Below are 25088 nucleotides of genomic sequence, written 5' to 3'. Positions count from 1 at the left end.
TGGTCAATGGAAACGGGGGAGTGGTGGTGTGAACGCAGGCGTGTCTGAGCGTCTTAACGCTGTATCAGAGGCGTGCACAATTAAGACGCAGCGTCATAATACACGTCACATGGCTGAATTATACATGAAGTACTCGCAGTGCTTGCGGTAGGGTATGGTCAGCCAAAAGTGCTGCGTATGGGTCCGATGTTACTCAATGTTACCGATGGTTGCATACACTTCCTGGAGATGACGTGTATTACTAAGGGAAAGTGGGCATCTTAAGACAGACTGGTGGGCGTCTAAATACACACCGCAATCGCATGCCAAGACATAGTGGGCGTGGTAATGCCTTGCCGTGCGATCGCGGGATTTGCATACTTTGGCAGCTGACCGCTGTGTGCGAACACATCTAGGGAGCTGGTCTGAATCGGGCCCATAAACCCCAAAGAGAGAGATCTATCAAATCTTGGAGATAGATAAAGTGGAGAAGTTGCCCATAGCAACCTATCAGCATCTGTCATTTTACAGGCTGTGCTAGAAAAATGAGAGCTAGAAGCTGTTTGGTTGCTATGAGCAACTTCTCCACTTTTATCTCTCGCCAAGATTTGATAACTCTCCCCCACGGTATTAAGGTTATCACGATAATTACTGAAATAAACAAGGTAATTGGCACAGTAAGGGGCATTTTTGTTAATTGTGGTTTTGCCTCTTTAAATATCATCTCTTATTCACAGCTGTGCGCAGCCATCAGAGATGTTACCCGCCGGGACGATTTATCAAGGGTGCTATCTCGGCAAAGAGCTCACAGTATAGTGACATCTTCCGCTATAACTGCACTTCTGGGTATCAGACCCTGTTGTCCCACCGGGCATCAGCTCGCAAATGCGCCATAGAAACATTATTAGGATGGAAGCGACAAGGGGCTATCAGCCTGCCGGGCAGGAATCAGAAGGTCCCTATCCTACCAGACGTTCACCATAGGGAATTCCAACTAGTGCCATGTACAGAGGGTGTTAGCTATCAGTTTTTCAAAGCTTGTTAAATAGCTCCATTCACTGTCCCCTAATAGAATTATGGGGACGTCAGTGCTCTCTCGAACGCCTAAGAGAGCATTGGTAGATGGCACGCTTACTTAATTTTGCCATAATCCTGTGAAAAGAGCAGTTTACGCAGGATTTATGGCTTACTACTGTTTTATAAAGTGTCCCTTTATTTGAGGCAAACAGATAATGTATTATGTAGACGTTATGTATAATTTATGTCAGCGATGTGGATAATCTTAGATTAGCCAGGCATATCTGAATAATGCATTATCCACTTCCAAAACTTTCTGCAAGCATGTCCATGCAGATTATCCGCACAGGAGAGCTCCTGCCGGGGAAGTGCTAGTGCTATATTCAGTTAGCCACAGACACAGTCCTAAAGCTTTATATCGAGGGGCAGCCCACGAGAGATTCTCACACGTCCTGGCGTTACATTCCGGAAAGAACAAACATGCGTGAAATGGGATGTAGTAATATTACATGCAAGATAATGCAGATCAATGTGCTTAAAAAGCACCTGTCTGAATAAGCCTTTATACTTTATTACCCACGTGTGCGTGTAGTAGCGACAAGTGCTGGACGTCAATGGCGAATCACAGCTTCATTGCAACTACAATTTTTCTGCAAGCATGAAAGAGCTTCAGACATTTTTTTTGGAGATGCAAAGCTGACATGTGAATATATGGTGATAACAACACAGTAATGATATATATATATATAATACATACACCATGCTGAGGAATCCTGCGTAAGATATGAAATAAAAGTGCACTGACTGCCACGTGCTGGGAATAAGTAGAATAAGAATAGAAATTTGGAGCCATTGTGCTCTAATAGTGTCATGCCCCTTTCACATCTGTATGCCGGGTCGCACTCGGTACTTTGTTCTTGCGCCCAATGATCCAATGACATCATGTGTTGAGACATGGCTTGGAAATGAGCTAATCTCCTAGCGCCGTCTCTTTCTATGCATCGACCCGGGTTACCCATTGATACCGCACTGCGAGCCGGGTTCAACACGTGTTCAACCCTTCTCGTGACCAGGTTCGAAATGCTCGACACGGCTTATTTCAGCCTGGCTCTTTCACACCGCACAGTAACCTGGGTTATTGCTTGCAGTGTGAAAGGGGTATTACTGGCAGGAAGGAGCATTAGTAATAAGGTGCATTTTTTTTGATGAGCTTGAAGTCGCCAGAAAGCGCTACGAGATTCTGGAGACTTTGGCCTGAAATTTGCCAGTTATAATGGAAGGCGATTTTTGTGGGGTAGTACGCAAATAGACGGCGAGTTTCAGCATTTTTGGCAGATAAAAAAAGACAAACTCGGCAGAAACTCACTGAACACACCTCAGAAAATGGCTCTGGGGACAGAGGGCCTGATTCAGACCCGCTCGCGAGCGCTATGCGCTCGCAAGCGGGTCGATGGTGGGCCAGTGCGCATGCTCCATCGTGCGCATGTGCGAGACCCGGATAGCGACGGGCATTCCGTCGCTCCGGGTCTCGCACCAAAGGGGGCGAGCTGTCGATGTTGAGTGACAGCACGCCCCCTTTAGTTGGCTGCTGCCCAAACGGAGGCGTTGCCATGAGAACGACTGTCGTGTGGGGGCGGCCCCACTGACATCACAAGTGATGTCAGTGGAGAGCTTCCGGCTCTGTTAGAGCCGGAAGCTCTCTGGGGCTTGCAGCCACGAGACCCTACCACAAGGGTCTAGTCGCAAGCCCGATGGTCGCAAGCCCGATGGGCGACCATCATCATGGTGAATCAGGCCCAGAGATTGATCCAGCTATGGGCAGGGTTGCCTACCTTTAATATTAAGAGAAGCAGCAGGGGGCCGACGGGGGCGGGGCGTGACGATTGGCGTCATTAAGCTCCGCCCCCTCGCGGTAAAATTGCCGCGATTGGGCACGATTTACATAGGGGGCGGGGCCAAATTCTGTGATTCATGTAGAATCACAGTTTAAGCCCCGCCCCCTTCACGGAGACCCGCGATTGCCGCGGGTATCCTCCTAATTCTGCCCACTTCACTAGGAAGTGGGCAGAATGCGGGAGAAATGCCTACCCTTCCGGGGGTGCGGGGGGTTACCCGAAAAATCGGGAGCCTCCCGCGAAAACCGGGAGGGTAGGCATGTATGAAGTTATAGGCACTTTGTGCTATCTGTTCAGACAGAACTTAGAAAAGAGCCACATTGAAAATATATATTAGTTTTTAATACTCAATTTAGGAGTCCCAACATAATTAAAATATTGTTGAGCCATAATTAAGAGGTTTTTAATATTGTGGGCAGTAATGTATAAACATAATAACATGTAAAATTACGCATACAAAATAATTTTTATGTTAATTGGGCCATACAAATGAAATAATTAATGATAGATGCACCAATTAGATTGCGAGCTTGTGGCAGGGATGACCATCGATGTTTTCAAAACATTGATGGTGGTTGGTCGATGGTAACTAGTTTTATCATTGATGGCAGAGAACCAATGGTTATCTGCCATCGATGGATGATTGAAACCCGATGTGTTTATTTTCTTCTCTTTACATCACAGAGCTTAGCTCCGGGCACAGCGGGCGCTAAGCCCCACCCCCATTTTTGATTGGCCCGCATCCCAGCATTCCCCCAGCCATTTAGGTGGTGCAAACCATCGATGGCTCATGTGTTATCGATTATCACAGATGGACCCATCGATGGTAACCATCGATGGACACTCCACCGATAGTCTTCCCTAGCTTCTAACACTACAAGTGCCAGCGTGGATGTACTTGTATCAAGATGACCTCAATATAAAAATATTAAAGTCTACATAATTGAAAATCTTCTACTTTTTATTGCTCCAATAATAAATTATTTCATTAATCATGGTCCATCAAGATATTTGTTTCTGGACCCCTCTAATGGGTATTAAGCAGCTGTAAAGATATATATTATATATAGATAGATAGATAGATAGATAGATAGATAGATAGATAGATAGATAGATAGATAGATAGATAGATAGATAGAAAAGGTGTCCGGTACCCAAAGATAAAAAATAGACAGCCTGGATAGATATATTAGACTCCGAGTGCCATCCATATTTTCACTCTCATGTATATACATACATACAGATAATGGACACAAACAAGCATAAAAATACATACTGTGTGAACACACCCCCTCCCCGGCCAAAGGAACCTCTTTTATTGTGCAAGATTTTCACTTGATTTTCCTGTGCGTTTACAAGTCGCAGACCATTACATCTGACAACTTTTATGTTGCACATGACAGAAATCGGGACGGAAACGTGTCTCCAATAGAGAGTGATTCTGGCGGATTTCTAGAGAGTTTGCCTCTAGTCTCATCCTATTACATACGGCCACATGAAACTTGCCAGAAACTCGCCTACAAATCGCCAGTTTTTCAAAATTGGGGGCTATGTACAGAAATATAGCTTTCCCGCATTATTATACTATCTTGGGTATCTTCTAGTATCCTGTTGCTGTTACTTTTATATGAGGGGAACTTGCATGCTGAGGTCTATTATAAACTAAAATTCTGTACTTGCTGCCTTTATGTACAAAAAGTTTATAAAAGATTCCCAAATTCTGACAGTAGTGAAGTCTGATACTGTGCATGACCTTGTTATATAGCAAGAAGCAAGCTAGTGTCCCCTGTTATCAGCTGCTATAGCCATTGCATGGATGAAGGATGCTACGTGTGCGGTTCTCAGCCACAGTGCGATGCAGATGGCCAGACATGAAATAAATGGTGACTGTAACCATCTCTGTCTTGTCTTTCAGGAGTTTTTATCACCCACGGTGATGTAGGTGTTGGGACCATTGTCGGTTCAGCTGTTTTCAATATTCTCTGTATAATCGGTGTATGTGGAGTTTTTGCTGGGCAGGTAAGGCACTTATTCATCTACCTGTATGATATATACGCTTGCGCTGAGATGAATGAGGGAGTGGGCAGTGACTCCAGGTCAGGTTGTTACAGTATCATGCTACTGAGACACATGACCACGCCCCTTTCAGCGGGCGGCACAGCATATAAAGTTGTCCTCTCATTCCCTACTGGGCATGGACACGCCCCAAAATGCATTGACATGCACCCTAGTAGGGATGGACAATTGTAGTTCCTGTATTGATAATCCGAATCAATGTGGGATCGGCACTTGCGGATCAATTAAAGGCAATAATTAGGGGAACGATATGTATATCCCGTTAACGCTATGTATACAGTACTGCACATGCGCAGTTGCATGTCCATCACTAGTAGTATCTGCACCAGGCCTGGGGTGGAGGCTGCTAATTCTCTGAGTGAGTCTATCAGAAGACATGGACGTGCAATGGGGGGTTAGATTGGTTGCTATGGGCTTGTCCCTCTTTAGATTGCTCTGACCCGTCTACCCCATGGTGTATTCTGATTGGCTCTCTCAGCCCCTCAGAGAATCTCAACTTTGCAAGCTTCGAAAGGATGAAGGAAAGCGGTGGGCTGGGAAAAATTGGCTGACTCTGGGTGGCTGGGAAAAATATTACCTTCATGGCAGAATTGATTGCCGTAATATATTGTGAATGCTGCTGCAAAAATAAAAATTGGAATGAGGGTAATTACTAGATCCGTGTGATCACCAGGCAATATCTCCTACACGACAGAAAAATCATAGAGTGCAGGGATGGGGGATCTCTTACCTGGCTTCCACAAATTCTAGGGCACCCACATTTCAAGCACCTACGTGTTTTCTGTGCCACGTAGTAAGCGATTAAATTCACCCGTCGGGAGTTTCCACAAATAAAAAAAGCAGTCTCGTTATTAAGTGCAAATTTTCTTTTTTTTCTTGTGAAAACCTCCACCAGAATCCTGCTTCTTTCTGTTTTGAAAAGGGGGGTTCATGCCGAAGGAAGAACCGCAAAATATTTATTTGTGGTGTTTAAAACGAAGAAAGAAATTACGTTCAAATTCTTGACCTTTTTTTTCAGACACCTTGCTTAAATTTTATTTGACGTCATAGGGCGGTATTCAATTAGTTTCACACCCGCGATGAAGTTTTGCCTGCCGGACTTTTTGCCTACATCGCGTATTTTAGCCGCAGAAACTTATTCTGCGCACCCTCACTATTCGCCGTATTCAATTTCAAAAGACGCGAAAACGGAGACACGCAAAGTCAGAACAGGTGACAAGTGGTGTCAGAATCGGAAAAATCAGCCTGAACCCCTCAAAAAGATGCAGAAACATTGGGGATCAATGTAATAGTGCCCGATTAGCCCTAATAAAACTGTTTGGGGTACTAAAGTTTGCACAATTGCCTCTAATTAGCGTCTTTGCACAAGTGGTGAAAAATAGCATTAAGCAGAATTTTTTGGTAAAAATAAGTAGTCCTGGCAAATTTGGGGTACGTGAAAATGGGTGCTAGCATATTTTACTGTCTCTAAAGTGAACTTTAAAATACTATGAAATTTCACCCCCAAAAATGCACCTGCAATCCCCAAAACACTTGACCCCTTCTAAGCAAACCCACAGAACCTTATTTCACTAGTTTGTGAACTTGTCCCCCCACTTTGTGCTTTTTCAGCCCCAAATTCAAAGTACTTTTTTGGGGTGTTAAGTTTTTTTTAGGAATTTTTTTTGACCCAGTTGTTCTTTGGGGGGGCTGCCCCAAGGGTTCTGAGTGGTTAACCCACCTTTGCACCCCAAACAAAAATTTTGCACTTCTTTTCTCCAACTATTCAGAGGCGAATCTTTTTTGCCTATTACATTGCATTGACTTTCTGTGTACACGAAAAGCGGAGAGAATTGAATACGGCGATAAATTTCCGACAGGCGAAAAGTAGCAGTCAGCAATACTTTTTCGCGGATCTCTGCTTTTCGCGGCTAATCGAATACGGGCCTAAGACAGAAAAAATGTTAATGGTATTCAAAATACAATGGCCCGTATTCAATTTGAAGCGTTAAGTCCGGATCTGCGTTAAGTTATCGCCATTGACGTCATTATTGCCTGTTTTGGTTTTACCCCGTATTCAATTTGAAAGAGGCGGAAAGTCAATGCAATGTAATAGGCGGAAAAGTTTCGCCTATGAATGGGAGGCGGAAAAAAGTGCAGAATTGGGGTTTTGGGGTGCAACGTTGCCATGCAGCCTTCAGACAGTCCCCCAAAGGTAATCTGTGTAAAAAAAAAAACTTAAGGACACCCCAAAAATTTACTTTGAAAAAGGGGGTGAAAAAAAAATGTTGGGGTACTAACTTAAACTAGCGAACTTGACTCTGGGGGGGTCCCCAAGTATGCCCCAAGTGTTTTTTTGATTGCAGGTGTTTGCGCCAAGTGGATTTTTCTTGATTTTTCAGCTTCACTTTAGCAACTTTTAAATATGCTGACCCCCATTTTCAAGTACCCCAAATTTTCTGGGATAAGTTATTTTCTGGAAAAAATACTCCTAAATACTATTCTGCATCAGGTATTGAAAAACGCTATTTAGCTGCTATTGAGCCCATTTAAAAACACCAAATACCTTCAGCAAGGCAAATTGGGGGGTACTATAGTGAACCCCCATGTCAGAGCATCATTTGGGGGCTGATTGATTTCCCCAAAAATGACAGTACTTTCCGCTTGTTACAGTATCGCCGGGTGCTGTTTACGCGTACTTTCAAATTGAATACGGGGTAAAGCGTGCACGCGCGAGATACTTTAACGCCTACAAAACAGGCGAAGTCGGCGTTAAGTCCGGGCCGCGTTAAGTTAACGCGGCTTGGCTAAAATTGAATACGGGCCAATGTTTACTGAAAAAACAAAGGTTTAAGATGTGTGAGTACTACATAAAAAAAAAATCAGTGATATTGATGTTGGAATGTGACCAGCACAAACATCGGAAAATGGACTCAGCACAGGGGTGAGAAAACACTCTGCAGCGAAGGGGCTAAGCTGCTAAGGCATACTTACCTATTCTCCTGGAACACCCGGGAGATACCTGAATTTTCAGCTTCTCCCCTTGACTTCCGAACGGGTAGGTGGCCCTCCCACATTCCGCCCACTTCCTAGAGACCTGGTCAGGACATGAAGCATAATTTGCTGCTCCACGGGGAGGAGGTGGGGCCAGGGCTGGCTCTAAGGGTGTTCGACCTGAGCGGTCGCACAGGGGCACCACATTACTGTCCCGCTGTTCCACCCGTGGGTCGAAGTGGCTCGCGATTTGTTAAATCGGGAGGTTGGGGACTCCCACCGCCGCAGCTGTGCGGTGCCAGACCCCGGAGACTCTGAATGGATGTTGTGCCGACCCTGGGTGGGGCCAAAATGATGCGATACTATGAGAATTGCGTCATTTTGGTCACACCCCTCTTCATACACTGCAATTTGTAAGGGGGTGGGCCCTAATGACATAAAACAGCTGTCCCTGCCCCCATTGGCGGCCAGCTCCATCTCCCCTCCAAGCTTCTCCCTGGGGGGAGAAATAGAACGTCGGCATGTTTCGGTTAGGGCAGATTTACTGTATAGCTTGTCCAACCAGTAACTACTTATTACTATGCAGCAAAACAGCAACCTGCTGGGCTAAAATGTGACTAGATTGGGTTCCGCCACCCAGGAGGCATGGTGATAGCGACCCTGTGATCCTTATGCTTTCAGTTTATTAGATCCATATATTATACATTATATATTATAAGACATAATGTACCCAAGAGGACTGAATGACTGAAATGTTCTTGGAATATTGATGTGTTAAGTGTTCACCAGTATATCTATTTTAATTTTAATACTGCATTTTCATTATTTAATAAGTTACTCCTGGTGGTAAGAATTATTCATACGCCACATTCTGAATATTCCATAATAGTAGTTGTGTTTTTTCATCTAGATAGATATGAGATAGATAGATATGAGATAGATATATAGATATATATGACAGCGATAGATAGATAGATAGATAGATAGATAGATAGATAGATATGAGATGGATAGATATGAGATGGATAGATAGATATTAGATAGATAGATAGATAGATAGATAGATAGATAGATAGATAGATAGATATGAGATAGATGGATAGATATGAGATAGATAGATGGATAGATATTAGATGGATAGATATTAGATGGATAGATGATAGATAGATAGATAGATAGATAGATAGATAGATAGATAGATAGATAGATAGATAGATAGATAGATAGATAGATATTATATGGATGGATAGATAGATATTAGATAGATAAATAGATAGATAGATATTAGATATATATTAGATAGACAGATAGATAGATAGATAGATAGATAGATAGATAGATAGATAGATAGATAGATAGATAGATAGATAGAACCTATTTCATGGCACTGTGGTTACATTACAGTGGGCTGGTAATATGTAACAATATGGCTGGTAATACATAACACTATGGCTGGTCTCTCTCTGCAGGTGGTCCGTCTGACGTGGTGGTCTTTGTTCCGAGACTCCATGTACTACATTCTAGCAATAATAGCACTAATTATCGTAAGTAACGTCTAATCTCTTGCTGCATATTCATAGTGATATTTCAGGGACATGTCTCACGCACAGTATGTTCCATATTTTGTCGCATAATATTACCCACAGCAGATTTTCATGAATAATTATTTCCTTAACGTACACAAATGCATGTTATTTTATGTGCAGCGAGGAGAAGCCAAACATATTACTAACTTCTGCTGCAAGTCCAAGATAGTGTTTAGTCCATTATATTGGTACAAAACTCAGTGATTTTAGAACATCTTGCAGGAGGCATCTGATCATATATGTTAGGGGGATAAATGACTTAACATCACTTCTGTAATCTCTGGATGTTGGTATGATGATCAATGGCAGAACTATAGGGGTGTATCGGCCAGAGGTGAAGGAGTCACACCCCCTCTGATGCAGGAGGCCTCTTTCAAATGTGGGTCCAGAAAGCTAGAGGGCATCACCGGTCCCTTACCCAAAATTTCCTACGGGGCCCGTTGTTGCCCTGTTCCACCCCTGACTAGGGTGCCATATACAGTATATAGAAAACAAATATATGTTTTTCTGTGATCATAATAACTCTGTACTCTGATTTTATGTATAGATTTTTAATAACGTGGTATGATAGAAAAAAAATAAAAACCATACGAAACAGTTATTTGTGGCATGAAGATGCAAACACGGATAATTTACTTGTCCATGCCAGTAACGTGGGATGGGGGACAGACTTTCACGAAAATATGGCAGCACTCAACGGGCAGATTGTTAAATAGTATCTAAGCATAGAGTGTAAATCGCCAGGCTGCATTCTGTTGAATAATACTTCTGAGAATAAAATAGCTGCATCCACGTCTGTAGGGAACATCTGTTCTTCATGTCAATTTATTTCCCCTGGATTAGGCCTCCCTGTAAGAGAGGACAATACACATAGTGATCGCCGGTGGTAGGGAGTTGTCCACATCTGACATTAAGCTGTCTCCTGCCCTGTGGTGATGGGAACGTGGCAGTGTGGATAGTAGGGACCACCTTACTGGTTATAGCTGACACCAATATGAGTTCTCAAAGTTACTAGGATTTTGTGTCACTACACCCATTCTAGTCTCCCTCAGCAGTGAACGAAATGACTCTCTCCCCAGTCCTTCATGTCTGTTGCCCTAGTGCCATCTGTGTATCTGCCCTCAGCTTCACTTTACACAACCTGCCCCTTGTGCTGTCACCTCATCCTTGGAAACCATTGTCAGAATATGCCCCTCTTTCACTCTGGATAGTACTAGAACCCATATCCATTCTCCCAATGGGCCTGATTGTGAGTTGCATGCAGAAGCGGCAGCAGGGGGCATTTTAAGAGGAGGGGGCCCGTGTGCAGTGTCCATGCAGGCCCCCTCCTCTCTGGCAGCGCTGTAAGTTCTGGCTTAGTGCCAAAATCTACTGCGCATAGGTTGGTCTCCGGGAAAATGGTGCCCACGCCTTATTCCCGGGGACATCCCTACTGTGCCGCCATTTTCCCTGTGATTTTTGCTGCAGCCGGAGACTGCAGAGAGGTAAGTATAAATATATATGGATGCAGGGTGTGCGGTGTGGGTCCCCTAGACCCACCATGCACCCATTATAGATACACCATTGCGAGGCAGCTTTAGCGCATTTTACCGTATTCGCTTCATCTCTTTCACGCTAATGCCGATACAAATCCACTTTGTGGTGTACAAGTGTGCATATGAATGTGCATGCGCTGAGACAACCACTTGTAGCATCTATAGACGCTGTATTACCATCTGGTCCGTAAAGACGCAACATCGGTTGCACCATCGAAACTTGCACCAGTACTATGGCGGCTGCAGTGTCTCCGTCTGAGTATGGGCCCCTATGTGAGAGGTTTAGCGTCTTTGTCTGCAACTGCTTTCAGCGCACGCTTGTGACACTCCCATAACACACCCATAATACGCTATATCTGCGTGAAGCCTTTTTTGCCACTCCCCTGATGCCTCCCAGTCACTGCCCAGTAGTGCCAGTACATTGCCTATACAGTACTCCATGAGTGGCCTGAAGCGCTACTGCGAATTTGTAAGAGCACCGTCGGGTCGCGTGCGTAGTTCGACTTTTTAGGGGGTTTTATGCATGCGGAATAGCAAAATATCGCTAAACTCCATGAACATCGGCATTGCCTGCGACTCAGAATTCGGCCCAGATCTCCCGCATTGGCTACTGCAATCTACTTCTATTTGCCTCTAACCCAGCTCTCCATGCTACAACCTGTCCTAAATGCCTTTGCGAGATATCCCATCTTGTCACTCCCTATTGGTTACATGGTTCTGCGAATCTCTACACTGGTTACCTGTCACTTTCATAATCCAAGTTAGTGTGCAGCGGGGCCAAACCCATGCCTGTGCCTGAGGCGTAAGTCTGTCTGCATGGAGAGAACAAGAGTCTGCTGTGCCCTCTTTCAGAAAACATTGCCAGATTGCCGGAAAGCTCTGTCTTACATTGGATGAAGAGCACCTAGAAACTCACTTCTTCAGCAACTTAAAAAGGCGTCTCAATAAAGGTATAGAAGAAAACCAGATTTCTGCCAGCTCAGGGTGTGCAATACTCATGGGTCTAAGGTGGCCTGGAGCTGCACATCCTGAACCTTTACACCACTGAATCCTGAGCTGGTAGAAATCTGGTTGTCTGCTATACCTTTATTGAGACGCAGTTTGCATTTTTTTAGCTGGTGAAGAAACGCGTTTCTAGGTGCACTTCATTCAATGTAAGGCAATGCTTTGAAAACACAAACGTGACAGTAAAGATGGTCCAGGTGTTCCATTCTTGTCCTGATTCATTTAAGTAATAAATGAGGCTGAAACAGTGGTTTAAGAGAAAATGGTAAAAGCTGTATATGATGAAAGGGAAGGTCCTAGAGACAGGGCGGACATTGGACTTTGATGTGTCGATTACACTTTTGCACAGGGCCTCTGTAGATTGAGGTATAGGATCACTTCTAATTTACTCATGTGTACTGGGCAGACTTCATAGGCACATCAGTACAAAACCCAGGTGGTTTGTCGCTGCATATCCAATACTTCTCACAAATAAGGTTCTTTGGACATCTGATAAACCTGGCCTGCTGGTAGAGATCCCCAGTATGACTCTATTATCCTTTTTAGCTATAAAACATCAGAAAAATAATACAGAATAACAATAAACATTTACAAAAGTTTGAAAATCTGGCTACAAATTCCCTTTTATGTCAACATTTATGTAACAATTAGTATTTGTTTCATATTTTAATGTATGTACTCTTTTTTTTTTTTTATCTTTTTCAGTTTATTTATGATGAAGTTATAGTTTGGTAAGTCTGCAATCTGTACTCTCTTCTAAATGTCTTTGTTACATGGAGCACACCATATATCTGCATAAACATAAATAATGTGATTTATTGGTGCTAGTATGGGAATTAACCACCTCCTGGGTTCACATATAGTGTGCGCCCGATTCACGTCTCTTCGTATTGGGCATGCTGCAGAACCAAGCGAGTGTACGCAAGTACGAGCGATACAGCGTCATAAGCATTTCAGTTGCTTCTCCATTTGCGACTAAAGAGGGCTGTAACGGAACAAGGTTATTTTACCACATGTCCCTCACTTACTCCAATTTTTTACCACACGCCCCTCACTTATTCCAATATTTTACCACATGCCCCTCACTTACTCCAATATTTTACCACATGCCCATCACTTACTCCAAAATTTTACCACATGTCCCTCACTTACTCCAATATTTTACCACATGCCCCTCACTTACTCCAATATTTTACCACATGCCCATCACTTACTCCAAAATTTTACCACATGTCCCTCACTTGCTCCAATATTTTACCACATACCCCTCACTTACTCCAATATTTTACCACATGCCCCTCACTTACTCCAATATTTTACCACATGCCCCTCACTTACTCCAATATTTTACCACATGCCCCTCACTTACTCCAATATTTTACCACATGCCCCTCACTTACTCCAATATTTTACCACATGTCCCTCACTTACTCCAATATTTTACCACATGCCCCTCACTTACTCCAAAATTTAACACATGCCCCTCACTTACTCCAATATTTTACCAAATGCCCCTCACTTACTCCAAACTTTTACCACATGCCCCTTACTTACTCCAAAATTTTACCACATGCCCCTCACTTACTCCAATATTTTACCACATGCCCCTCACTTATTCCAATATTTTACCACATGCCCCTCACTTACTCCAATATTTTACCACATGCCCCTCACTTACTCCAATATTTTAACACATGCCCCTCACGTACTCCAATATTTTAACACATGCCACTCAGACCTTCCAGTTATTTCGCATTCGCTCCACATGAGATCTTCACTTGCCATAAAATGCCTCCACAAGCCCTCAAAACTCACCTCTGTGCCACTTAGAACCCCCCACACGCTATTCTGACCTCCACACATACAACTCAGATTTATTATTTATTTATTAACAGTTGCTTATATAGCGCAGCATATTAGATCCCCTCACATGCTATTCTGACCTCCTAACATACAACTCACATCCCTCCACATGCAGTTCTGGCCTCCTAACATACTACTCAGATCCCCTCACATGCTATTCTGACCTCCTTACATACAACTCAGATCCCCCCACATGCTATTCTGTCCTACTCACATATAACTCACATCCACCCAACATGATACTACTTAAAACCTTTTTGTTGATACAAGTAAGAATTCACTTCATGCACTACCTAAGGTTTTGACCCTGTTCTTCACACTGATTTTCTAGTTTTATTCTGCAATACCGTCTTAGAAAACTGATGGTTCTTATAGTACCAGTGAGATAATTCCACCCAAATTAATGCATATGAAAAATCAATAATCAGTGAGAGTAAAATGACTGTTGTTTTCCCCTAGCTGTTCATTTAACCTCATGGGCACAGGCGGCCATTTTCTTTTCTGCCCCCAGTGGAGAAATGGCTGAATGGTCATCCAACTACACTGAGCAGTTGTTTTAGAAGAAAGTTTGTGGATATAACACTTATATGATGTTAGTGACTGCTTTTGTACAGCTGCTAATCCGCTTATCTGCCGTCACGCTGATGTCTGCTAGTGAGGCTTTAGGGAAAGCTCCTTTCTAAACCTTTCCGATCAATACTGTGGTGTTTATACAATGACTGTGTTAACCTATAGCAACCCATCAGCTGATATATTTATCAGTCTGATGCAAAACACTGAGGAGCTGAGGGTTACAGCAGAGGAAAATCTATCTGCTCTTATATAACTGCATATCCTACTGCCTTATAGGTATGCTGGGACTTGTAGTCCCTCGACAGCTGCTGATTGCCTACCCCTTGATTACATGATATTTGTGCTATGTCCATTGTAATTACAAAAGACTCACTTGTATTGTATGATGATGTTTTTGTCTCTTTTTAGTCATAACAATTTTTTTATTATTATTTTCAGGTGGGAAAGTCTTATATTAATAATTATGTATCTGTTTTACATACTTATAATGAAGTAAGTCTTTCAATTCCGTTATCACACATTATGTTATGTAAGGGATATCCGTTTCTCGGGAGTATTCTTACTTTAATGTGGATGTGTCAGAATGCTTTCTTATTACCTGAGTCAGTGATACATTGTATATACCATACAGGCAATCTACGCACACGGCTAGGACCCTACGGGGCCACCATGTGGGTTTACCTCATGTTTATTTACATTGTTCCATTTATTTTACTTTTAGTTTTTGGGGTTTCCCAGTCACCGTTTTCCCCTGTGTGAATAATAAAAGGGAGGTGTTGAATATATTAGTATGTTCTGTAGTTTCTGCCGACAAAATGTCCGTGGTGGCCTAGTAGAGGGCTTCTGGCTCATCTTGAACGGCTTCCGGCGATGAGTATGACTAATCTTAACCCCTGACCCTTCGCTGATGGTCCGTGTAGACTGTTGACATTTCAATACATCGACTTTGTGAACATGTTGACATCCTGCACGTGCCAATAAGTTCAATCCCGTCATTTTAACAGTGTCGACGTCATAACTGTCGACATCGTGATATCAACATTACGAATGTCTACACTACATCTTGATATCCTCTGCAACCTCTTGTATCCTAAATCTTTATATATCGGTTTCATCCTCACCCCACTAATTTTATCTTTAAGTAACACTTTTAAATTAGCAAAATGCCACCCGGGAGAATTGAAGAATAGATCTAATTTCAGCTTGAAAAGTATCCCGCCAGTAAGAGGCTTCTTCTGGTTTTAATGCTTCCTGCGGCCCTATCATACACCCTTTCCGTGCCAGAGGGTGAAGTTTGCAGACTGCGGGCTTAAGTCTGGTTATAGTTACCAGTGCAGACAGGTTATAGTTCCCAGTGCAGACAGGTTATAGTTTCCAGTGCAGATAACACTGGCTAATTGGGCTATTCAGCCTATTTTGTCACCTGCTCAATGATCACTTGGTACGTGTCTATTCCCCTCCTGGCAGGGAAGGAGTTAATGGTCTGATTACCAGTGCATGTTGTGAGCATTGCTTATGGTCTCCTGAGGGGATAATCACTTGTAATCTGTACCAGCCAATCACAGGCTTGCGTTGGGGATCACATAGTTGTTGCCAAAGATTAGATCACATTGTTTTTCTTAAGTACAAGATTAGAGGGGTTGCCCAACGCAATAAGCACACCCACTCCATGCAGCTAACATAGGGCCCCTTTACCGAGAGCCGGATTGCTCGCTGGCAGACTGATCGGCCTATTTATTAGTAAATGCCCCTTTGCGGTGATAAGTAGGATTATTTATTGCTGCTTATTGCAGGGATGCAATATGTCAATACGGTTATGGTTATATATCTGTCTCATTATCTCTCTTTGATCTTTCATTATCTATCATCTGTCTCAGACCTACAGTATCTATCTATTGATTTCATGATCTCATATCTGCCTGTCTGTCTATATGTCTCATATCTAACAATCTAGTGATATATCTATCTATCTATCTATCTATCTATCTATCTATCTATCTATCTATCTATCTATCTATCTTTCTCATATCTATCTATATATCTTTCTCATATCTATCTATCTATCTATCTATCTATCTATCTATCTATCTATCTATCTATCTATCTATCTCATATCTATCTATATACAGTATATCTATCTATCTACCTATCTTTCTCATTTCTATCTATCTATATATCTTTCTCATATCTATCTATCTCATATCTATATATACAGTATATCTATCTATCTATATATCTTTCTCATATATAATCTTTATCATATCTATCTATCTATCTATCTATCTATATATCTTTCTCATATCTATCTATCTATCTATCTATCTATCTATCTCATATCTATCTATATACAGTATATCTATCTATCTACCTATCTTTCTCATTTCTATCTATCTATCTATCTATCTATCTATCTATCTATCTATCTATCTATCTATCTATCTATCTATCTTTCTCATATCTATCTTTCTCATATCTATCTATATATCTTTCTCATATCTATCTATCTATCTATCTATCTATCTATCTATCTATCTATCTATCTATCTATCTATCTATCTATCTATCTCTCTCATATCTATCTATATACAGTATATCTATCTATCTATATATCTTTCTCATCTATAATCTTTATCATATCTATCTATCTTTCTCATATCTATATATGTATTTCATATCTATCTATCTCATATACTTACTGACATTCTGGTGCAGCATTCAAATCTGGCGTCTTTCTAAAACATCAGACACGGAACCCAAAAGTATTGAGGGAAGGAAAATGTAATGATTAATGATATGTCATTTTTTATTTTTTTTTTGCACTGTACCTATTAACCCCCGGTGCTCTGCTTCTCTATCAGCAGCGGCAGACCAGGGCAATCTTTTGCTGGCTTTCCCACTGAGGAAATAACTTTTGTTTTCATTTGTAGTTTGGCCAGTGTAATATCCTCCTTTAGTTCATGCAATGCGCCCTTCTATTTCCTACAACAACTAGGGGTGGGCAATAAACGTCCCTCCAGCTGTTGTAGAACTACATATCCCAGCATGCCCTGCCACAGTTTTGCTTTTTTTGGCCATGCTAAAACTGTTGCAGGGCAAGCTGGGATGTGTAGTCCAACAGCAGCTGGGGGGACGCTCATTGGCCACCGATTAAGCTCTTGTGTGGTTTTTGGACATACTGTATGTCAGTTGTGCTTTTTCGGTTTCATTTAGCACCCAAGTCCCAGCTTGATTACAGCAACTGCTGGAGTTATGCAGTGCTCTGTATTACACAGAGCATTAAGGGTTAAGGATGTGACAATCCATCTTGGGGACATTAAAGACATATACATTTGGCACCCGCTGGCTGAATGTGGTCCTGCATGAGATCAGGGGAGACGTAAATTGGTTGCGCAGAACTGGTGCCAGTTTTCCAGGAGTACCTCTCTGCCGAGCGGCTTGTTCCGGCAGGAGCTATGGCAATGCCAGCAGGAATTCATTTGTCGCCTTTTTCCCCTTCTGGGCAGCAGATAAAGTTATCGCCAATGCCCCTACTGCCTGCTCTACATAATCACCTGTCACTGAGAGAGATGAACCCTTCCCATCTGCCCAATGGGACCATTTATAATATGCAACCTGTTGTGTAAAAGAAACATTAGCGCCTTTAAGATGCATGAAATCTGCCCATTAATGTATTATATACTATTGCATAATATTCCTCTGTAGATGTATTTGTATTTTCTATATTATCGTGTAGCTCCCAAAAGTACGTAGCAATAGAATATAAAATATGTGAATAATAGACAATATGGGGTATATTATTTACTAAAGTGCTGATTTTTAGAAGTGGAGATGTTGCCCATAGCAACCAATCAGATTCTAGCTATTATCTTTTATAAGGTGCTAGATAAATTAAGCAGAATCTGATTGGTTGCTATGGGCAACATCTCCAATTCTAAAAACCTGCACTTTAGTAAATATACCCCTATATGTACTATATAAGGGATAATGCACTCCTTCTTGTACATTATATGGCTATTGGAACTCACAGGAGTTCTGATCATATTAATACACAAAGCTGTTAGCTGTGTGCTTTAAAAAAGGTCACAGAAATTTGAGGCGACTTCTATTATCCATTATAGCATAGTCGGTGGTGCATTATTCATTATAATACACAAGTTTCCTTATAAACACTGAGCTGATGACATCAGAAGTCAAAGACTATAATCAATGACGTCAGAAATCACTGTTTTTGCAGATATTGTTTACAGGAGTTTATACATAAAGGGACTGATTTTGAGTTGGGAGCAAAAAAAAATAAGAAAGTAACTTTGTAACTGGACCAAACCATTGTGTACTTCAAGGGGTGCAAATACATATATATTTTTTGCATGCAAGCTAATACTGGCTGCTTTTGCATGAAGCCACAAATGCTGGACAGCTTTATTTCTACACTGAACTTCAGATTTGAGTGTGGACACAACCCTCTCTATTCTAAGGGGTAAATTTACTAAAGATCAATTTTAATAGATTAAAAATAGATCTAAATCTGAACAACATCGATGTTGTGTTTCAGTGGCTAAATCACACATTTCTGAACCCCCCAAAAAATTGTCTGTCAGTAAATGTGTGATTTATCCCCTGAAACACAAAACTGAGGTTGATCAGTTTACATCAATTTTTTCTTAAATTTAGGGTCGGATTCAATTGGACGCGAAAAGCCGTAATCTGCGAAAAAGTTTCGCCTATTGCCGCTTTTCGCGTGTTTGCGTTTTATCTCCAAATTCAATTCCAAGATGTTTTCGCGTACCCGGAAACTCAATGCACTGAAATAGGCGGAAAAGTTTCTCCAATGAATGGCAGGCAGAAAAAAGTGCAAAATCTCTATTTTGGGGTGGACATGTTGGGAATTGATTCAGAACCCTTTGGACACCCCCAAAGGACAAACCACCCCCCCCCCCCCAAAAAAAAAAAAAAATTACCTCAGAACAGCACAAAAAAATACATGCCATTTTTGGGCTGAAAATGAAAAAAAAGTGGGGGACAAGGATAAAAACTGCCAAAATAGGTCTCTTGGGGGGCTGTATGGATGAGGAAGGTGATTTTAGGATTACAGGTGCATGTAGCAGGTGGATTTTTCAAAATTTTTAAAAGTGCACTTTAGAGACACAACATATGTTAGCACCCATATTCAAGTACCCCAAAATGGACTGGACTATTTATTTTCACCAAACAATACTGTTTTCTACAGTTCTTCACCACTTTTACAAAAAATGCTTCTAGAAAGTTTTAACACAACTTAAGGACACAAAATACATTTATTAGGGCTAATTGTACACATCTGTAACGATTTCCAGTGTCAGAGCATCCTATTTGGGGTACAGACGGATTCCCCAAATCTATTCAGTACTTTCCGCTTGTTATGTATTCGCTGATTTCCGTTCTGCAATTGAATAGGGCGAAAAGTGGGGACGCACAAGACGCGAATTCACGTCTCAAACAGGCGAAGACGGCGGAAATTCCGGGACTTTTCATGGCTAATTGAATACGGGCCCAAGACTTAAATCTCTGTGTACATTTTACACCCTCCCTGCAGTGCTACATGGGTTTTAACAAGGTGCAACATTACTTGGGGATATATTTACTAAAATGCGGGTTTTTATAAGCAGCATTGTGGACCTCATTCAGAGTCGGTCGTTGCGGCCGCACGGTCGTAAGGGAAAAGGGGCCGGATATGCAAATGATGCACTCGCAAGTTGCGTCGTTAAGATGGGATCGTTAGCTGGACGACCAAGGGGAGGATGCGGCCGGAAGACTAAAAATACGCCCCCTTCTCGTACGCATTACACGTCATCTCCGGGCATATAAGGATTAATCGAGACCATCGGGAACCATCGGAGCTGGTCGTAGAGCTTAAGGTTGACCATACCCTCTCTTAAGCTCAGTGTAAAATCCTTCCATGTCACGTGTGCTAAGACACTACTCAGTTAATTATGCACTCCCTTAAAACGCCGTTTGCATAATGAGGCACGCCTGCGTTCGGATCTCCACTCCCCCGTTCACAAGCACCTTCCCCTGTTACCACCCACAAACGCCTCATTCTGTCACTCAAACTAACGACCTGGCCAAGTTCAAGGAGAGAGATATTTCCGATCGTAACAGCTAGTTTGCGCACGCGCATTGCGAATTTTACGCATGCGCAGTTTAGCGAACATCGGCTGCGTACGACCGAGCGGCCGCAACGACTGACTCTGAATGAGGTCCTGTGTCCCATAGCAACCAATTAGATTCTACTTATCACTTATCTAGCACCTTCTAGAAGATAATAGCTAGAATCTGATTGGTTGCTATGGGCAACAACTCCATTTCTAAAAACCCACACTTTAGTAAATCCCAATTTATCATCACTTGTGTATTATAGCAATATTACCTGTCATTTCGTTGCAGTGCTGGTGGTTATCGAGACCTCCTAATATCTCTTTTCCTGTTATGTGACAGATACAATGTGAAAATGCAGCACTTGTTCACCATTAAAGGCAAGAACCTGGGGAATGGCTGCACCGTGGGGAATGAGCTACAGGATGGTAATGTGTATTGTGCCTCTGTATGTGATGACCCCTCCGTGCCCCTGTTGTGGAAAGGTAAGGCTAAGCAGAGAGGGGAGAATATTACTGTATTGTTACACAATATCAGCAGAGTGTTCAGCAGGATGTAGAGAATGTGCTGCGTGATTACATTTTCCTATTAATAGTCACGATTCAGTTGCACAACTGCTGGAGATGTAGCAGCTGCGAAGCCTATAGATCAGGCGGGGCCAACAGCTATCACCCTCCATGTAGAGGCTAAGGATGGCCGTCTCGTGGCTAGCAGGGTGCTGGGTACGGCACACTGCAGCCAGTATCCCAGTGCCGCCCAGAGATTCCTTTGGATGCTCCGAGTATGCCATGCAACCTGCCGCCTTCGGGCACTATTACACTTCCCGGTACTGACGGCCCCATCCTTTCTGCACGACGTCATGATGTCAAGAGCTCAGGGAGCAAGGCCGGTAGAGGGAGCTCGGAAGCTCTGTGACGGCACTGCCATCAACCATCGATGGTTGGCAACCTTGGAGGGTTTCCTCCCAATAGTTATTAGTTTTACCATCAAAAGGTGAGGTACGATGGTATAATCCCACCGCTTTTCAGTTTTGTACAGTCCCTGCTGGTTTGCGTTTTGGCAGACCTGAACAATTGATGATCTAACCATCCATATCCCCCCCCCACCACATCGGACATTGATGGTTAACCCATCGATGGACAACCCTAGCAGAGGCTGACGTTCTGCAATCTCTGCACATGCATGTATCTTTAATGGGTGCAGGGTGTGAGGTGCACATGGATCCAGGGGGGGGCCCAATCGCACACCCTGCACCCATTTATTCAATATTTACCTTTCCGGAGTCCCTCGTCGGCGGTAACATCGCTGTGCAAGCTCTGAGAGTCCCAGCTGTTCCAGCTCTCAGCTCCAGGTAATAGGGGGGATTCTTAAAAGGAACCATCCCTTAAACATAAAATCCTCCTCAAATAAAAGTTTCCCAGGCTCAACATATTCCAAATAGTTTCACAACACCCAGAGAGGTATTGCTGCAAATAGAAAATAGGAACTTGGGTTATTGTGAAGTTACATAAGGATGACTCACAAAACACTGACACTCACGCTGGTGAGTAATCGGAGAAGAGTGCAGAGTAATGGAAAACTTCTTCTCCCACAGCACCATATTGTGGGTTTATTTAAGGATTATATAACTGCTGCAGACTTCTGTTTTATAGGGTAATTGCCGGCACCACCCCCTTTACTGCATTGCGATGGAATGTCCAAGCCTGCTGTCAGAAACCATTTCAAAACTATCTTCCATTTTCTACTGCTTTAGAAAAACAGTTTGCATTACATCTAGTGTAATCCCCAAATCATGATCTTGAAATGCCCTGCAATATCTTTTTCTACCAGCAGGTGGCAATGTAGGAGAATAGTGCTGCGCATGTCATATGAATAAAAAGCCTGCAATGTCATTTGTAAATCAAATTAGTATGTTCACCTCCCATCGTAATGAATAGCCAGAGCCCATGGGCTGAGCAGTAGTATCTCTCGTTCTCTTGCAGAAATAAAACATAGATGTCTGAATAGCGGAGAATTGCAAGGGTTTGACGGCTTCTTCTGCACATACAGTACCACAGATTCTCCAATTTGAAATAAAAAAAAATGATAAATAGACAGCATGCCGACTTCCCAAATGCTAAACAGCCTGGGCTGTCTTGTACTATAACAACAACGTGTGGTCTCCCCGCAATAGTAGGGTGGGTCACCATGATGGGAGGGGGTGCAAACATTTTTTTTGTCAGAAGGCAATTAAATGACCAGTATATTTTTGGTTTGTGGGAGGAAACCGGAATACCAGGAGGAAACCGACATAAACATGGTGAGAACATACAAACTCCACACAAATAGGGCTTTGGTGGAAATAAAAGCTGTGGGTGGTAACCTACAGCTATGCGAGCGTCCATAAGGCCGCTCCAAGTTGAGGTAGGAGGGCCCTGATTCAGAGCGAGCGCTCTGGTCAGAGCGTCCAGCTCTGAATCAGGCCCTCTGTCTGCACTGCGATATCCTCCCCCTGCCATTCCAGGCACCCTGCTAGCCATATTCAAGGACCATGGGGTAGTGACGGTGCCACCCACAGCTCCCTGCGCTCTGTACAACAGCACCACTCGCAGACCCCTAGTTACGGCCCTGCACGCTCACACACACTAGCTCTTGCCCGCATCTTCAACCACGTTGAATTTCTTCTGCTGACATTATGGCCCATATTCAAGTTGAGACGAAAAGTCCAAACTTTTCGCTGCTGGACTTTTCGCCTCCTTCGCCTTTTTTCCAAGCGGAAAAGTATTGCGCGTGTGCCTGCTATTCCCCGTATTCAATTCCAAAGTAGGCGAAATCGGGAACCAGCGAAACTTTGATCGGCGAAAAAATACGGGAATTTTCAGGAAATAATTGTAGGACCCCTCTAAAGATGTCCAGACCTAGGAGATCACTATGGGTACCCCCGTTTTTGTCTGCAGAAGAAAGTCGAGTTTTTAAATAGCCGCGGCAGGTGCATAAATGCGGCTTTGAATAAGGTGATGCAGAAGAGCATTTAGATGGGTTTTTTGGGGAAAAATAACTATGCCCATCAAATTTGGGGTACATGAAAATGGGTGCAGGCATATTTTTCAGTCCCTTCAATTATTTTTAAAAATTCTGCAAAAATACAGCTGCCGCTACTCCCGCAATGAGGAAAACACCTGCCGCATATAAGGGATCAACTCTGGACTCCATTCCGCTAATTTAGAGGTATGTTCCCTTTTTTTTTTTTACCCCAAAATTGAACAAATTATTTTGGGGTGTCCCTATTTTTTTCAAAAACTTTTTTTTTTTTTTTACATAGATTGTTTTAAGGGGCATTCACAAGGATGCAGGCTAATTTTTTTAAGCCTGCACCCCTAAACCCCAATTCTGCACTTTTTTCGCCAGCTAAAGGCTGGCAAATATTTATCCCCATTTTTTTACATTGGCTTTTCGCACCGCCGAAAAGTCAATGTAGTTGAATACGGGGATAATTGAAATAGGCGAAAATGACGTCATCATTTTGCCTCTAATTGAATACGGGGGATGCGTTTATGATGCCGGCGGTCGCTATGCCGACCGCCGGCATCTCCACTACAGAATCCCGGCGAGGGTTAATTAACCTAAGCCAGGAGACCGGTGCCCGGCATCCCGATCGTGTATGTTACACAAATTGGTGGTGCCTTCATCCACCACTTGCCCCCGAGGTCACGTGGCACTGGTCACACGGATTGCCGCTGCCCACGTCTTCCCCCACCACTCGCCTTGAAGCCACGTAGCCCTGTGCACAATGTTTTTTAATTAGTACTTTATCCCCTCATTTATCAACGAGTTTTATCATACGCAACGAGTGATAAATGGTGCTCCGGCCAATCAGCTCCCACCTGTCATTTTACAAACAGATGGCAGTTGGGAGCTGATTGGCTGGAGCACCGTTATCAAGCGCAACGAGTGATAAAACTCGTTGATAAATGAGGTCCTTAGTATGGGCACGACGACGATACATGACCAATCCTATTCCCTGAGATCTACCTTATAGAATAGTGAAGGTAAATTTGGCAAGATATGTTATGTTATGATTTACACACTGTTTTATCTTTCACATTTAAAGTAGTTATTATGGAGTCATGGAACTGTTTTGAAAGATGTTATGTAAAATGACATATAATCAATGTTATAATGCATTAATTTTATTACATTTATTTCTGCATAACGTGTCTTCTTGGAATGTGCCACAGCAGCCTATTTACATATGCGTGTTTCATTTACTATACACAGCCCACCTCCCCTCTGTCCCTCACCAACATGTACTGTAAGTAACCCACCGTCTGTCCTCAATCTCTAACAGATCTGCATGTATACCACCAGCCTGTCACCTACACAAGATGTGACAAGCTGCACACAAGCCGATGAGTGGGAATATCTCCTTTTAGGAGTCATTTATTCCACAATACCTACGCACGTAGAGGCAGCTT

The 25088-nt window shown here is 42.7% G+C and overlaps 1 protein-coding gene across 3 annotated transcripts in view; it reads left to right on the top strand.

Moving 5' to 3' along the window:
* The window catches only part of SLC24A4 (solute carrier family 24 member 4), a 170311-nt gene that overhangs the window by 113867 nt on the left and 31356 nt on the right, over positions 1-25088 (top strand). For 2 of the 3 annotated variants that reach the window (XM_088464302.1, XM_088464304.1), the window contains 5 exons: positions 4807-4910; positions 9410-9484; positions 12772-12797; positions 14941-14994; positions 20977-21119. In XM_088464302.1, the coding sequence (XP_088320428.1) occupies positions 4807-4910; positions 9410-9484; positions 12772-12797; positions 14941-14994; positions 20977-21119 (402 nt within the window). The remainder of the gene's footprint in view (positions 1-4806; positions 4911-9409; positions 9485-12771; positions 12798-14940; positions 14995-20976; positions 21120-25088) is intronic. The other variant, XM_088464303.1, reaches the window with a different exon arrangement.

This window comes from Taudactylus pleione, unplaced genomic scaffold (genome assembly GCF_031769625.1).
Source record: "Taudactylus pleione unplaced genomic scaffold, aTauple2 ptg001628l, whole genome shotgun sequence".
NCBI classification, from domain to species: domain Eukaryota; kingdom Metazoa; phylum Chordata; class Amphibia; order Anura; family Myobatrachidae; genus Taudactylus; species Taudactylus pleione.
Note: the sequence above shows the minus strand (reverse complement) of the source record. Positions and strands in the feature narration are given on the sequence as shown.